General features: G+C 46.9%; 1 protein-coding gene across 2 annotated transcripts; it reads left to right on the top strand.

Moving 5' to 3' along the window:
- The first annotated feature begins 278 nt into the window (after positions 1–278).
- CLEC19A (C-type lectin domain containing 19A) lies at positions 279–17,020 on the top strand. Of its 2 annotated transcripts, none has more exons than XR_012060945.1 (5): positions 279–547; positions 9,010–9,175; positions 11,751–11,844; positions 15,310–15,510; positions 16,718–16,780. XR_012060945.1 is itself a non-coding variant. In XM_072942084.1 (5 exons), exons 1-5 carry the CDS (start codon positions 460–462, stop codon positions 16,795–16,797), a joined length of 561 nt encoding a protein of 186 aa, XP_072798185.1. In that variant the 5' UTR covers positions 279–459; the 3' UTR covers positions 16,798–17,020. The 2 variants fall into 2 exon arrangements, 1 of the variants encoding a protein (XP_072798185.1); XM_072942084.1 differs by having other exon boundaries at positions 15,310–15,442; positions 16,718–17,020.
- The last annotated feature ends 596 nt before the right edge of the window (positions 17,021–17,616 follow it).

The following is a 17,616-nucleotide window of genomic DNA, read 5'->3' as shown; positions in this document are numbered from 1 at the left end:
TCAGCATGGACCTAACAAATCACATCCACGTGTGATGTGGCTTTGGCCCAGGAGACCTCAGCCCTCGATGCCGACCTGTATTTTTATCTCCTGGTACTGCTTCCTCTGGGGGCGCAGAGATGCTGGGCTGTGAGCGCCGTTAGTGTCCCATCTTACAGCCTCAAGGGAAGCAAGCCCACACCCAAGGCCACTGGGTGTCTCGAAGCAGGGCTGCGCTTTCTCTTGGTTCTCGGAAGGGGGCTGGCCTGGGGCAGCTTTCTTGCCGTCACTCTGAGCTGACTGCAACCGTGCAGAGAGGAGGGAGGAGGGAGGGGAGGGGAGGGGAGGAGACTGGGGTCTACCCAGTCGGCCGGAGCTCCCAGCTCCCGGCAGGAGACCCATCCCGGACCGGACCCAGCTCCCACGGCAGCGCCTCTCTCCTCCGCGCAGGCTAAGGGGTGGCTTATCTCCAGGCCCAGGATGCAGAGGTGGGGGCTGTGGGCCGCGGCCATCCTGACCCTCCTCCCTGCACAGGCCTTTCCGCAAACGGACATCAGTATTAGCCCAGGTGAGCACGGGCCCGGGCCAGGAGCAGGGGGGAGAGGGGGACACCTCCCAGACACTTGAGTTGTCAGTGAGGCCTGGCTGCCTGGGCTGCAGGCCTGTCTGACCCCAGGAGTGTGGGGGGCGGGGCAAGCTGAACCTCCTGACAGCCGCCCCAACTCCTCTCCCTCCAGCTCATGCGCATTGTTCTAGGGCCAGACTCGAAGAGTCCTGGTTTTAAACCCCAACTTTGCATCTTAAAAGCTGTGTGGCCTGGCACAGGTTTCTCTGAGCCGGAGCTCTCTTTGGAAAAAGGTGGTCACAATGGCATCCTTTGGGGCTACTGTGAAGGGAGATGAGATAACGTGGGGAAAGTGCTTCACACAGCGCCAGGCACCCTGGGAAGATCTGAAAACGGTGCTTTTGTTAGAGATGAGGAAACTGAGGCACAAAGAGCTGAGTTTCTAACAGGAGTCATCTAACTCCAGAGAGCATGCTCTGAAGCTGGGGCACGGAGGCTTGGGCAACTGGGTGCCTCTACTTCCTGGAGTACACTGCTCTCCGCCCCCACCCCTCCACACACCTCCCCAGTCTGGTCATAGAGTCAGATCCTAGAGTGCCCCACCATGGACACTCTAGCCCAATCCCCACCCCCTCCTCTATGGTCACAGAGCCAGCTACATGCTTCCAGAATGTCTCTTAGTATATGAGGACTCATTGCCAGGTATGTTACGTATTCTTCCCTCCAGACTGTGAGCAACTTGAGGGCACAGACCTCAAGCCAAATAGGCACCCAGGAAACACTGTATTACTTGCTTAGTTATGTTGGTCTTAGTCAGCTCTAGCTGCTATAACAAAATACCATAGAGTGGGAGGCTTAAACCACAGAAATTTATTTCCCACAGTTCTAAAGCCTGGGAATGCCAAGATTAAGGTGTTGACCAACTCAGATCCTGGTGAGAGCTCTTTTCCTAGCTTTCAGACAGCCATGGAGAGAGAGAGAGAGAGCACTCTGGTCTCTGCTCCCTTCATAAGGGCACTAACCCCATCATGGGGGTCCACCCTCATGACATCATCTAACCCTAATTTCCTCCCAAAGCCCCACCTCCAAGTGCTATCACGCTGGGGGAGGTTGGGCTTCAACATATGGATTTGGGGGGAGAGACACAAATATTCAGTCCGTAACAGTTAAATTTGGTGTTTAACATATTTGTCTTACAAGTAAGAAAACCAAGACCAGGAAAAGATGTTTTCTAGAGGCACTGTAGTGCTTAGGAATTTCTAAGTTTATCAGACCCGAGTCTCATCCTGACACTGCCACTCAACAGTTGTGAGAGCAAGAGATAACCTCTTTGAGCCTCAGTTTCTGCATCTATAAAATGGGGATGATACAGATGATACCCCCTCCTAGTTTGGTTTTGACAGCTATACCAACCATGCAATGAATGGCTGCTGTTACAAGCAATGTAAGAAATCACCCACTGCTGTCTGCTTTGTATAGTGCGACCATGAGAGCAGCCTGGAGAAGGGAAAGCGACGCTCAGGCACGAGAAGCCTGGTCTGCCAGCTCTGCACACCGGAGCCAGGGCTCACTGGGGAGGAGGGCGGTCTGGGAGTGGGATGTGCGGACCAGGAGGCAGTGGGAAGCAAAGGCGATGAAGGTGACTGAGCCTTCCTGATGGCCACCTTCCCAGATGCTGGGAGACACTTCCTCCCAACCCCCTGGGACATCTGGGGCCAAGTAGTGGCATAGGGTGGGGGCAGATGTGGCCCCCAGAGCCTCCCCCTCCTCTCCCGGCTGTCTCCCAAGGCTGATCTGGGCAGCAGGCAACAGGGTAATGCGTTTGTGGGCGGCTGGATTGGGGCCAGGGGAACGAGCAGCCAGATTGAGTGGGAAGGTGAAAATTTATGCTTTTAAAAAGAGAGAGGGGAAAAAATGAGCCCTGAACTCTGCTGGTGTGTCCTCTTTCCTTAACAAGCTCAGAGCTTCCAAAGGCTTTGACTTCCACCCCAGCTGGGAGACCTTGGGGGCCTTTGGTGCTGCTAATTGAAGTAAAAGACCATGTAGTTTGGCCTCCTGGTTTCCAGAGCAACAGGCTCCTCTGTGTACCCCTTCCACCCCCTCCCCAACACCTGCAGCCTCATCCCTCTCTCAGATTCCCAGCCGGGCTGAACCAACTGCAATTCTCCAAATGCTCCTTCTCTCTCATACCTCTGGGCCTTTGCACATGCTGTGCCCACCACGTGGAAGTCTTTTTCTGTCTTCTTCATCTTTCAGGTCTCAGTAGGGGTCTCACATCACCTCCTCCAGAAAGCATCCTAGATCTCCAAATCTAGGAGCACCACTTTTAGGTGCTCCTGTGGCAACACCCTGTATCTTCCCCATCCGGAAGGGAAATCTGGTGTTCTGTTGTAATCACCAGTGGGCATCCTGAAGGCAAGGTTGGGGTGGCCACCAATTCAACTGAGGGGAAAAAAGGGGCAAACAAATGGCCAGTTTCTAAAATAATTTGGGAGTTGCTCTCTCAAGGTTTTGCCTGAATGACACAAGTCCATATTAATTGCATATTAAGCACATTTTTATTTCTGTGCTTATTTTTTTTAATGTCAGTCTCCATAGACGGTAAAGTCCATGAAGTCAGAGGTCACCTCTGCCTAGTTTGCCACAGTATCTCCAGCATACAACCAACTACCTGAGACCAAGTAGTTGCTCAAATAAGACTTGTTGAATGAAGAAGGGAATGAAGAAGGACCAGACTATTAAGACTGAGACAAAAGGAAATGGGCTTAATTGCACCAGGAATCTCCAAATTAGATCTGGAGCCATACAGCCTGGCTGCAAAATCCAGCTCTGCCACTTAGAGGCTGTGTGACCTTGGGCGAATTACTCAACCTCTCTGTGCTTTGGTCTCTTCATCTGTGAAATGGCGGTGATCATGGTACCTACCTCATAGGAAGTGTGAAGACTAAATGAATTGATGTGTACAAAGCACCTGACACAGTGCCTGACTCAGATGGAAGCTCAGTAGGGTTGGCCCTGGTTGATATGTTGCCATCACTCCTTGGCTATCAAGGCATAAAGCTACAGAAATCCCTTCACAAGACACAGATGAGCAAGGGCTACTTTGGAGTCCAAGTTGATGAAAGGCCTCAGGGATCCTTCTAATCCCAGTTTCTAAAATCCCAGAGGTAAAGGAGGTGAGGAGACAGCAGGCAGGGTGGAGTTCACAATCATCCCAGTGCAAACGAGAGGCTCCTTTTTGCCTCCCAGGTCCGCCCAATTAAAGGCCTTTGCCTGCCCAGGTGGAAAGGGGAGTAATTGAGCAGTGACCTGTCACAGCCCCATTTTCTGGTATGCTTCACCCCAGGCATCCATAACCACCACTGCTCAGTGGAGAAAATCAAAGGAACCAGGGGTGCGGAGGAGGGCGGGAGGGTGGGGGCTGAGATGCTGCATTGCTAACGAGCTCCCTAGTGATGCTGATGCTGCTCTTCACATCGGTCATTGTGCTAAATAATCTGGAAAACCAGGCTCAGTCAACCGCCTTCAGTGCTCAGAAAAGTCCAGGCGCACCATGTTAGAGTCAAGAGACACCAGTTTGGAGGCATCACGACACATGGGTGGTGCACACACCTTTCTCGGTGCTGTCTCCCAAAGGGGCAACTGACCCAAAGAAACCCAAAGTGTTTGATTCCTTAGCATGTGCTTAGTCATTCAAAACTAGTTATTGCGCACCTACTATGTGCCAAGCACTGGGGAGAGGGATGGTCGCAGCAGACATTGACCAAGGGGAGGCCAGACTGAACAAGAATTTACTGGGATGTGTAAATGGTGGATTTGAGGGCTCCTGGATCTCTTAGAGAGGCTCCTACCTCGTGTTCTCTAAAGAAGCCTCCATGCGGCTGAGACTCAAAGAGGAAAGACAAATTGGCTAAAGATCGGCAGGGAAGACCTGGACACACGTTTGAGAGACCACAAGAGTTGGAGCAAATCTGCAGCATGTTGTGAGTGACGGGGGATAAGTGGCAGAAGCAGGAAGAGCCTCTTACCCCAGGGTAAAGCGGATGCCTGGAGGGCTTCTGAGAGATGAGATCAGGGTGTTAGAAGGATCCCTCTGGATTTGGAGGTGACATGAGGCATGAAAAACAGCCAAGAGGCAGTTGACAAGGTCTTTGTGAAAGATGACAGGGGCAGGAAGAATGTTGAAGGAAAAGAAAGAGAAGGGACAGAGAGAGACAGGGACAGAGACAGAGAGAGAGACAAAGAGAGAGAGAAATGGAAAGAGAGAGGGAGGAAGAAGAGAAAGAAGGAAAGAAAGAGAAAGGAATTGGAGAGGTGCTAGGAGATGGAATAGACAAGACTTAAAAAGAGCAGAGGTAAAGGTGATTTGGGGCAAATATCCAACACTGCTAGACAATCCTGGCCATTCCAGCCAATTCTTGTCAGGTTTGTCTAATTAAACGTATGTGTATTGTGTGTGTGTATACACATCTCTGTGCATTTCCCTGAGAAAAGAAAGTTGCTTTAGTCTAGACAGCTACCCTGTAATATTTGATATCAAATAAAACACAAAAGTATTGGAAATGTAATGGGTCCTAGGTTGGATCTGGGAACAGAAAAAGAAAAAAAAAAACCATAAAATCTGAACAAAGCCTGTAGTTTACGGAAGAGTATGTCCCCATATTAATTTCTTAGTTGTGACAAGTGTACCATGGAAATGTAAGATGGTGACATTGGGGGAAACTGGGTGAAGGGTATTCAGGGACTCTATAATATTTTTGCAGCTTTTGTGTGAATTTAAATTTTTTCCAAAATAAAAATGTATGTTTTCTTTCAAGTGAAGGAAGAGAAAAAGACAGAGGACAAAGAGGGTGTATATTTCCAGATCAGACCTTATAGTAAATCAGAGAACAGAAAATGTCTCCACTATAGACATCCAGAAATGCAGACAAACTTTCACAAACATCCTTTGAAAGTCAAGCTGCGCTTCCAAGACAGTGAGAAGGGCCCCCAGGGCCCAGAAACAAAGAGATCGAAACTAAAACAGCAGGCGCATGCGCGGCAGAGTCCTGGGTGCGCTGTCCGTCTCCCTAATAGACGCTCTGGCTTCACGTGCACGCGGGGTAGGAAGTGACGTGAGAGCAATTTGAAGCAGGGACCTGAGACTGACACCCTGTCATAGAGCAGAGACCCCTGCAGAATCCCACGTTTTGGGAAAGGATACACCGGGTGGGGAGGAAGGGAATCCTCCCTTTGTTGAAGAGATGACAAGATTTGTCCTCTTCATCCCAAACTCAGGGAAGAAAAGCAAGACTTCCTGTCCGCAGCATCCTTTGGTGAAGTCTGTACCGTTAAATTTAAACACAGTGTTCTAGCAATAATGCCCAGGTGCTTTTAAGCTGCGGATTTATGGTAGTAATACATTTTAACTCTAAAAATGAGAGAAATAACCAAAACTCTACTTTTCATCAGTGTGTGGCTTAACTTTTGTTAACGAGACTACAGGTAGGCTGAGAAGTGTGGATATTTGCTGTGATGTTTTGTGTTGCTGTACTGCGGGTTATTTTACATTTTTTGGAGTTCTGCTTCCGTCTAGGGCAGGGATTCTATTGACATCTTGGGTTAGAAAACCCTTTGTTGTGGGCGCCGTCCTGGTCATGGTAGGATGTTTAGCAGCTTTTCTGGCCTCTGCCTGTTGGATGCCAATCGCACCAGCACCTATATTTTTGAGAACAAAGAATGTCTCTAGGCATTGTCCAGTGTCCCCTTGGAATCAAAATCACCCCTGGTTGAGAAGCCCTGCTCCAGGATGATCAACTAAGTGGAACTATGATGTGGGACTTTCAGTTTTAGAACTGAGACAGTCCTGGGCACACTGGGATGGTTTGATACTCCACTTCCATCTCTAATATGAATATTTAGGCTGCAAAATAATTAAATAGGGTGGATGGGAATAGGGGAAGTGGTCTAGCACCAGGAGATACACTCTTGGAACAACTAGTCTAGCCAACTCCTGGACAGATGTGGCCACGTTCTCACCAGTGTACATCCTTGGTTACAGTGATGGGTGGAAAACAGATGGAAATGATTTGCTGCTTCTCATGCATGCAAAGGGGGAACTGCTCCAAAAGCAAACCCCAGGGAGTGATTCAGCTGAGTCTCTCTGTATAGAAGGCACTGGCAAAAGTCCCCACAGAGAGTCAGCAACACCTGTATTATAAGGGGTCCTTCAGCCCTCTCAGCATCGAGGCAATGCCCTCCTACCAGTGCACTCAATTCAGAAAGGAGGAGACCCAGGTCCAGAGAGGGGCAGAGATGGGCCAGAGATACTGAGCCCACCTAATTCCTTAAACAGAGTTACCTCCCTTTGCCATATAGGGGAGGGGTAAAAGCAAATTCTGAACCAGGTGGCTCCAGTTTGGATACTGACATGCATTGAAAGGCAGTTGGCCAGGACTGACGGGGAGGGGTGGGACAAGCCAGGACCGACCAGCGCAGCTGCCTAGGGTGGGGGAAGAGCTGGTTCCGGTCAAATAGGGAAGTCCCAGTGGTTCTCATCAGAGACAGATAGCGTGGTTGGAAGCTGCTTGCTTAGCATAGCTCTGTTGATTAAAAAGCAACAATCCATTTCCTTCCCCCTGAAAAATTCAGAGGTGCACGCATGCGTACATATACAAAGAGAAATTTTTTATTTTGCATTTAATTTCAAAGGATTTACTGGACCTCCAAAGCTCATCAACCTTGGTTATGAAACCCTGAGCTAATCATTAATAATCATACTATTAGGGAGCAATCCATATAGGGCATGCACTCAGGAATTTATTTGACCCAATTAGTCGGCCTGGCAACCAAATGAAGTAGACGCTAAAACATGATTAACCGTTCTCAATTCCATTGGTTTCCTGTGAAGAAGCATCCTATGGATTTTAAGATCAAAGATTTTGGTGTCAGAAGGCCTGGGTTCAAATCTCTACTCTGCCACTTACCAGCCAGATCATCTTGAGCAAGTCATTTAACCTGTCTAAGCCTCAGTTTCCCTCTATGTGCTTGGCACATCACAAATGCTCAATAAAGGCAATCCACTACTTTCTTATTCATGAGCTCAGCCAGCTCTTAGAGTGGCTTTGAAAGCAAAGATTCCACACCACTGCGCCGCAAAAGGGACCGCAAAGATCAGCCAGTCTGACAGTTGAGCAGGGAAGGAATGTGCCAGCATCATGTGGCATGCCTGGTGCAGAGCTGGGGACCCGGGCTTCTGGACCCCAGTCTAACAAGTGTCACCACTGCCCAGTGCCTGCCCTTGCAGATGAGCCACCTCAAACCTGCTGAGTTCCAGGCAGGTTCTCAGCTCACCTTCCTTCCCCAGTCAGCCATGTTCAATCACGGTTTCCAAAAAAAAGTATATGCTGAGAGGCTTCCAGAGGGGCTGAGGCTTTGAAGAACTTTAGTGTCTTAAACGTGAGATTTTGTTTGTTCCTTTTCAGAGTTAAGAACAAATCCTGAACCCCAGTAGTTCCATGGGCAAAAGATAGAAATCATCTTGGCTGCAGTTTGTCAATAAACATGTGGGGAAATATCCGCCTTCACCAGAGAGCCGAGAACTGCAGATTGAAATAAGATACTTTTTTTTTTTTTTGCTTATAAAATTTGCAAAGATTACCATTAAAGTGATAACACTCGGCGTGGGCAGGGGCGCCATGAGATGGCCACTCTCAGACATTACCGTGGGAGTACAAATTGCTTTCAGGAGGCAATTTGGCAAATTGTATCAAAGCCTTAAAAACAAAAAAAAATCTCTCCCCAGAAAATCATCAGAAATGCTGTAAAAAGCTTTCTGTACAAAGCTGTTCATCTCAGCATTTTTTTGTAATTGTTTTTTAAAAAGAGGAAGCAATCTAATTATCCCTGAATAGGGGAAAGCTTAAATGAACTCTAGGGGGGGCCACTCAAGGGAGTGTTCAACAGCTATTTGAAACAATGTTTACAAAAATTTATAATGACATGGGGAGAGCTGCTTCTACTCTAAGTTTTAGAAATCAGAATTCTGTCAGGTGTGTACGGTCAATACAATCACATTTGCGTTTTTTAAAAAGATCATTGCATTCAACATGACATGAAGGAAAACACACCAACATAGTAATATTTTCCAAGGATTCTATAATGAGCATATGTTACTTTTGTTTAGCTTTTTATTTTTTAGTTTTTATTTGTTCTTTTTGTTCTTTCTTGGGGAGGGGGTAATTAGGTTGGTTTGTTTATTTGTTTAATGGAGGTACTGGGGATTGAACCCAGGAGCTTCAATGCACTCTACCACTGAGCTATCCCTTCCCCCACACATATATTACTTTTATTATTTTGCAGATTTTAGGTATGCATTGATCATAATGGGACACTTGTTGCTTTCATTCCTGAAAAGATGTCAAAAGTGATAGAATCAGTGTTTGCACCACCAACTTCTTCCCGGTCTGTTTTCTGTCTGCCCCCAGCCACGCCAGAGCTGTCCCTGGCTTCCCCATGCCCGCTGTTCTGGATGGAATTCAAAGGCCACTGCTATAGATTTTTCCCTCTCAATAAGACCTGGGCTGAGGCTGACTTCTACTGTTCTGAGTTCTCCATCGGCCGGAAGTCCGCCAAACTGGCCTCCATCCACAGGTGAGTGGACTCCTCCATTCTCTGTAGCCCAACCAAGCACCTCCTTCCTAGAGAATGGTGTTTCCCACAGGTGTGTCTCTTTGGTAGTTGAAGCTAAGTTTTTTCTTGCCCAGTTTGTCATGAAACTGGCCTTGGCAGTAGAGGACAAAACATTTAGGAAGGTAACAAACGGCAGGCTGGGAGGTCACCTTTCTAAGTGCTGATCTGGTGCTGTGCCCTGCTCTGTATCACCGGGGTTGGACCCTATGATACAACTCAAATAATACGCATATAAAGAACATGATATTTGGCATAAAAATGGACATTCATTTGCCAAGAGTTCATAAGCATCATCATATTAGAGCTCCCTCAAACCATATCAGGTAGGTATCCTCATTTCACAGACACAGAACCTGAGACTCCAAGAAGATAAGTAACTTGCTAAGTGGCACTTATAAAGTGGTGGGGCTGGGATTTGCACCTGAGCCGTTGGATTCCATAGCCCACCCACCAGGGCCTCCTTCAGCGTTCGTCCGTGCCTCCCGAGCCCCAGCCACACCGACCATCTCAAAGTTCTCCAGTCCGGTCCAGCCCATTTACTCCTGCGTACCTTTGCACATTCTGTTCCCTCTGCTGGGAATTCCCATCCCTGTCTTCTCCTCCAGGTAGATGCACCCTCCAGACTCAGCTGTGACAACATTTCTCCACCGAAATCACCCCTGACTTCCCAGTCTGCACCTGACGGCACTCACCACCCACCTCTCCCAGAGCACTTTCTTCATCACTTTAGTGACTTCTTTTCACATCTGGCTTCTGTGCTAATTTGTGGGTTTTTTGAAGTCAAGTGTGATATGTTCTGTTGCCAACAAATCACAAATTCACAAAGGGGTCCTCAATTTTAGTTTCAAAAAAAAGTCTTGAATTCTATCTTCTACAGGTAGTTTTCCACTTTGGCATACAGCACTTTCCCGAAAACACGTAGAAGAGTTGAATTTGCACAACACATTCATCTGTTATGCATGAAGTTCGGTTCTCATAAAGCTAGACAGTATTATAAAATCTCTAATTACATCTTGTCTTGGAGACACAATCCAGTTCTATAATTCTGCCATTTTTTTCATGCTTTGTCACTTTGTTCTTTTCCTTTATAATTAAACACACAGTCTTTATGTTCTTGGAGCATCTGATTACAATTTAAGATTCTCATACTTGCAGCTTAGCTAATAATTTCCATCTTTCTTTCAAATGACAGTTGAATTGAATTAAGTTCATTTGATCTCTGCTCCTTATTACATGCAGTAGCACCTTGGGCCTTTCTATCCTCCAGTGATTTTGAACAGAGATGAGGAAAATGCAGAGAATTATTGAAATAGTTTCCTGAGCAAGTGCCACTGAACAAAGAAGGCACTGGTGCCAGAAATGCTGGGCAGACACTCCACCAGGTGACTGTTCCACATGCATGTTCAGCAGGTGACGTGGGACAGCCTGAGTTGTGCATGGCAGGGGCACTCGGGATGGCCAGTGCTGACCCAGCTGGGTAGGGCCAAAGGCAAAGACCTGCTGGACCGAAGAACACTTTGTCCCCAGAAATCGTACCACTCTCATGTTGGACAGAACACACAGTCTTGGAACATCAAGAAGAGCCTGACGAGAGCCTTGAAACAGCATGGAGAGAGCCTGCTGACGGTGCGAGAGAAGATGTCAGTAGAAACAAGGCATGATCTCAGTCTGTGTGGTCCTTGCAGCCCATGTGGGGAGAACAGACCTAGAGAAACAGAAAACCAAATGAACCAGCCTTTCCTTGGGAGTGTGGAAACTTTGTGCTACGAAGGGTCAAGGATGGACAGAGGACTCACAAAAGGTTTCCTGGAAGAACTAGTCCTGGATCAGGACCTTGAAGGTTTGGGAAGCTTAGGGAATGGGGACAGCAGATGTTCCAAATGAAGAAACCAGTGGGAGATGTTATGTGCAATGATTGAGGGCATTAGAGTCAGGCAGTCCTAGACTAGTCCCCACTCCACCACTTCCTACCTGCGTGATCTTGACCAAGTCACATGAACTCTCCAAGCCAGAGTCCTTAGCTAGGAAATAGCAGACCAAGACACCTGCTGAGGAGGAGGGAGTGTCAGCTGCAGGACTTTGGTTCTGCTGAATTTTCCAGCCAAATGAAAGATTTTGAAGATGTTCTATGAGAACAGATCAGGAGGACTGGCAGTGTAAGGAGGGCTTTTGAGAAAGAACCAAAACACCCAGTGGAGATTTTCATTGAGTTATTTGATGTGTACAATGCAGTGTCAATGCCTTTCTTTGTCTCTTCAATATAAGCCATCTTGTTTGCTAGTCTTTTTGAGATGGATTTAAATTTCTAGGATGAGTAGCAGTGCTAAGTCCCACTTTGGGCTGGCATGGACCAAATCCAGAGATGTCCGTGAGAGGACATCCCCTATGGGTGACCTAGTTAAGAAGTTTGAGGAGAAAGTGGGATTGCATCACATCCTCTATTTACTTTGGTCCAGGAGGGCTGCTTTCAATTTTCAACTCCCTCCTATGCAAAGAGGCAATAAATAACATGCTACCGGGTTTCTTACCTTCGCAGCTGGGAGGAGAATGTCTTTGTGTATGACCTCGTGAACAGCTGTGTTCCTGGGATCCCAGCTGACATCTGGACAGGGCTTCATGATCACAGACAGGTGAGGAAGTCCTGGCCAGGAGGCCCTCTTGGAAGCTCCAGCTAAGATTCCATTTTGATTTAACCAGCCTTTCCCATGGAACCTATGCATCAGGTCACCGCTAGGTGCCCAGCAGACCAAGAGAAATCAGATGCCAAGACGCCCCAGTTAGTGTATGATCAACGTTGTGAAAGAGGATATGATGGAAACGTATTGGGTGGCAATGAAGGCCTCTGCTTGGGTTTGGGTTCTCCAAAAAGCTGACGCCAAAACGTGGTTAGATGGGCAAGAGGTTTTTGAGGGAAAATATCTGCTAAGGACAAAAGAGGGTATGAGGAGGCAGGATTGGCCTTCAGACCATGACGTGGGTCTGAGACTGTGAAAGCAGAGTGGGCAGGAAGGACTGGGAGGGAAGAGCCTCAGATCACAACACCACTCTGGAAAGTCTCAACTAAGCCAATGGGGCATCAGCAGGCAAAGGATGCCCATTCCAGGACTCCCCCATTGGGCAGGAGTGGGCCAGGATTAGCACTTCTGACATGCTGGATCACTACCTGTGAACAGCATGGAGGGAGCGTGGTCTCACTGTGAGTGCAGTGGTGGATCTAAGGGGCTGTCAGTCAGCCATACTCCCTCAGCTGGTCCTCTTGGAGAGCTCTGAGCAGTGCACGTCTATGGCTGCCACAGCCTCTGTGGGCAAGAGACATTTAAGTTAATGTCTAATGGAAAAATAGGAGTCAGCCAGAGGAAGGACATTCCAGGTAGAGGGAACAGCATGGACAAAAGTCCTGAGGTGGGAGAGATTGTGGCACACTCAAAGACATTAAGGACCAGTGTGTCTGGGATGCAGAGTGGGGCAGAGGTGGGTGGAATCATGGAGAATAAGGCAGAAGAAGATGGCATGGGCCAGACCTCATCCCTGGCAATAGCACAGCAGATTACATCTGGAGTTTTTTTCTCCAGCTTTCCCTGGGCCAGCTGCGTGCTGAGCATCTCTCCTGCACGTATGCTTCCAGCCCTGCCTCAGAGTGCCGCAGGGAGTAGGGCTCCAGTTCCAATTCCCGCCCCTGTTCTCCCACTTCCTTGGATGGTAGGTGACTTGGGGCAATTTTTTTTTCTTTTTTCCTATGTCTTTGAGCTTCAATTTCCTCAGCTGTAAAATGTGATGATAATAATAGTGCCTGGTTGTAAAAAGTAAATGAGCTACTGTTTGTGAAGGACTTAGCCTGTGCTTGGCACACGGTGGGAGCTCATTAAGGGTGGTTGGAGTTGCTGCCAGAGGAACAGAAGTAACAGGAGTGGCCAGACTCAGGATGGGTGCTTTTACAAATCAATAGAATTCATCGGACAAGAACCCATGTCGAAGTTGTAACCTTAAAAAACCAAAATGTTGGATTTCTAACCAGCGGGACTGTTCTGAGAGCTTTCTGAGGTGCTCTTCCTGGGTTATAATCCTCAAATTTGGCTTGAATAAAATTTTCCATTTCTTTCTTAGATCAACTGGTTAATTTTTCATCAGCACCGTAATACAATCAGATGCAAACATTTCACATAAAGCCTGGTCACACCTACTGATTCTCCTACACACTTTTACCTTAATTCAATAAACTTTTACATCCCTAATTTTAGTAACCTTAAATTTGACTTATGAATATACTTAATTAGATTTAAGGACTTTGTATTATAAGACCTAACAAGAATAACAAACAATGCAGTAAAAGGGCTTATCTTTCAATTTTTCTTTTCAGGACTAGACACCACATGCCAGGTATTAGCTAAGTTTTTACATGCTTTTAGTTCGTACAATCCTCACAATAATTTTTAAAGGGAGATATTAGCTCCATTTTATAGGTGTGGAAACTGAGGCTCAGAGAGTTAACTATTCCAGATTGCAGAGCTACAGAGTAGATCCAGTTGGAATCTCAAGCTCTAGTCTCTCAGAGGGAGCCTGCAGTTTCCATTATATGACATAGTCTCCACAATTGTCTGTGCTTTGGGGGAGATCTTTCTAAAAATGTGAATAAATGGAGAAATGACTTTCGTTCCAGGACATTGCAAAGAAGTAGTTCTTTCCGTAGTTAATTTGCACATTTATTGTAACACCGATCAAATCCCCAGTGGGACTTTTCTTGTAATCGGACAAAGTGGTTCCACAGCAGGCAAGAAAAATACACACTACTTGGGCAAAAGAAAAGAGATGAAGTGTGACTCCCATCCATTGGCAAAAAAAAATTTTAAGTGTAGTAGTTGGGGTCTTGAGTACTGGAGTCAGGTCAATCTAGGTTTGAATCCTAGCACTAATGCTCTATTAACTGTGTGAATTTGGGTAGACTACTCTGAGTCTCAGTTTTCCCATCTGCAAAATGGAGACGATGATGCCTGCTTTGCAAGATGGTGATGATAAAATGAGCAAAGCACACCTGGCCTTACTCATAATGAGCACATAATAAGCCCCCAACAAATGGCAGTTAGGGAGGTTACCGGCCAGAGCCGGACCCAAACTCAGGTTCTGCTGCTCATCGCTCAAAAGTCAGTGTCTGAGAGACAAGGGTTGTTGAAGTAAGAAAGATACTTTATTCAGGAAGCTGGCAACCTGAGGGAGATAGTGGACTGGCGTCCCCAAAACCACCTTTCAGCTGCCAATCCGGGACAAAGGTTTTTTTTTTTTTTTTAGTTTTTTGGGGGAAGGGGATTAGGTTTGTTTGTTTGTTTGTTTGTTTGTTTAAATGAGGGTGCTAGGGATTGAACCCAGGATCTCATGCCTGCTAGGCATGCACTCTACCACTGAACTATACCCTCCCCCGACAAAGGTTTTAAAGGGGAAGTTTCAGGTGTGCACAGGTTGGGGGGCTAGTGCAGAACAGCACAGTCAACTCCAACAGTCATCTTGAAACCGGTCATCGAGTGGTCTGATCAGTGTCATCGTGACTGTTTTAAGAACAGTTAATCTTCAACTCCAGGGCTGATTTGTTCCCATTTCCTCGAGGCCAGTTCTTGGAATTGGTGCAAGCCATAGATTCAGTGCTGCTCAAGATGGAGGCTTATTTCATGGCTACATTCTGGTCATTGTGCATTTAGCTTTTTCCCTCTGGTGGCAGTTATAGTGTCTGCAAAACAACTCAGGAATGTGCATTGGACACTGTTATCCATGTCCTTCAGGGAGGAACTAAAGATTCTGTGACTCTATTGTCCTAACTGTTAACTGCTTGAGCCCTCTCTTTTGTGACTCAGAGGAGGCCTGGGAGACTATAGCTTTTCTACAGACAAGGGACAGGGGACACGGAGTGGTTTTTTGCACCTGGGAGGGCCCCACAGGGTCCTGCTTGAATTCAGTAATGGTGATAATAATAGTATATCAGATCAAAGTGAGGACTCCTGCACTATTAGAGATGCAGATGTTAGAATGTCTCCCCAAGCTGGAGGTGGCTCAAGTGCCTGATCTTTCTCTCCTTGGCTTGCTTCCTTGCCTCTGATGGAACTCCCCAGGAAGGGCAGTTTGAATGGACAGACGGCTCATCCTATGATTACAGCTACTGGGATGGGAGCCAGCCAGACGACGGTGTCCACGCGGACCCAGAAGATGAGGATTGCGTGCAGATATGGTACCGGCCCACCAGCGGTGGGTGTCCCTGACACCAGGGCTCTTGCAGGGGTTCTGGGGAGGCACTGGGGATAGCCTGGACACTGGTGAGTGATTCAGCACCTTGGAGAGTGACCAGAGGTCATTGGGAGCATTAGAGGCCTGGCCATTCTCTACGGGGGGGATACATTTTAAACAGTATTTAATGGTGCTTTGTTGACATGCAAACTGATTTGAATGAAAAGGCATTAGAGGTAGAAATGTGAAAAAAAAAGAAAAGAAACTTGTATAGAGACCAAAGGATGGTGCTTTAATGTTGCCTCACTGATGCACCAAAGGTGGCTTGCGCTCCTGGGTATTAGAACAGAGGTACGCCTGGAGGAGCGCCCCGGTGTAGTAGTGAAAAGAGTATCCAGCTGGGTTCAAGTTGCTTTTTTAGCTCTGTGTCCTTGCAGGCAATTACTTATTCTCTCTGAGATTCCGTTTCCTCTTCTGTAAAATGGATTCAATGATTGTTCCTCCCCCCAGGGCTGTTCTCAGCATTAAAATGAGGTACAGTTGATACAGCCAAGTGGCAAGAGCATGGAATCTGGAGTCAATCTGGCAGTTATATGAGTTTATAGCGCCACCGTTTATGAGTTGTATAGCCCAAAGTAAGTACCTTAACCTCTTCGTGCCTCAGGTTCTTCATCTGCAAAATGGGGCTAATGACACTTAACTCTCAGGGTTGATGTAAAGGAAAAAGAAGGTAAGAGACATAAAGTGGCTGCTGTGGTTTGCATGTGGTATCAGCAAACACCTCCATCTTCATGAACAACGTTGTCATTGCTCATACCAATCTTGAGAAGTAAAAACTAATATTTCCATTTTGCAGATGAAGAAACTGAGGCTCAAGGAAGTTAAGTGATTTTTTTCGAGGTTGTGCAGCAAATAGGTATGGAGCTGGGTTTCAAACTTAGATCTACAGCAGATCCAAGCACTGAACCACTATTCCCTCTTTGCTCCTTTTTCTTTTTCTGATTAGGGGAGGGAGGCATGGTACAGCGACTTGCTATCCTGGGAGCCATCCTTGATTCTGGTAGCCAGAGCTGGGCCAAGCCTCTGGGTGAGGTTTGTCCTGACCCTCCACGGTGGCAAGACCAACCTCATGAAACCTTGAGGCTGGACAGTGGCCTCGTCAAGCATCAGCAAGAAAGGGATGCCAGCATTGACACCAGGCCTATGGGAGAGATTTTGACTTCGGTGGGATGGTGGGGTTACTTTTACTGTGTTGGATGGACCTTGACCCAGATTCTCTGCTTTTTCCCACCGCAGCTCTGAGGTCATGGAATGATAACACCTGCAACCGAAAGTTCCCCTTTGTCTGCAAGATCGCGGCGCTGACCATTCACTGATCTGGTCTCGCTCTCTTGAAGTGAGCCCAACTCCAGCATCAACTTATAGTGTGCTAATGTAAAGTCGACACTCAATAAATGTAAAACACACAGAGGAGATAAATCTCCTGGACAGAGATTTTTAACAAGCAAATCTTAAGATTCAGAGTGATCGCTTGGTCACCAGTGACAGGAAACCCAACAGAAACTGACTTAATAAATAAAAGATGATGGATTTATTGGTCCAAGTAGTCAAAATCCAAAGTTTGTTCTAACTTCAAAGTTGAATCTCATTGGCCTGGCTCAGGGCACATGCTCATTCTTGAAGCAATCTCTTTGGCATATTATTGCCAAATTTGGCATATTCTTGGTTGGCTAGACTCATGGCTTAGATGCACATGGCTGGGCAGGGAGGGGTCGGGGCTACTATGTTCAGAACCACATGGGCCCAGAAGAGGAAGGTGGTTCCCCAAAGGAAAATGAAAAATGTCACCAAACTCATACTCTGCTGGTGGGAGTGTAAAATGGTGAAGCCGTTCTGGAAGACAGTTTGGCACTTCTTCAAAAAGTTAAACAGAGAATTACCATATAGGCCCAGCAATCCCAATTCTGGGTAAATACACAAGAAAACAGGTATTCAGATATGAATGGCCAGGGGAGGGAATAGCTCAGTGGTAGAGCGCATGCTTAGCATGCATGAGGTGCTGGGTTCGATCCCCAGTGTCTCCATTAAAATAAATAAATAACTAAATAAGCAAATTAACCTAATTACTTCCCCCCAGAAAAATTTTTTTTAAAACACAAATGGTCATAGCAGCATTATTCATAATAGCCCCCAAA

Source organism: Vicugna pacos, chromosome 18, assembly GCF_048564905.1.
Source record: "Vicugna pacos chromosome 18, VicPac4, whole genome shotgun sequence".
NCBI lineage: Eukaryota > Metazoa > Chordata > Mammalia > Artiodactyla > Camelidae > Vicugna > Vicugna pacos.
Note: the sequence above shows the minus strand (reverse complement) of the source record. Positions and strands in the feature narration are given on the sequence as shown.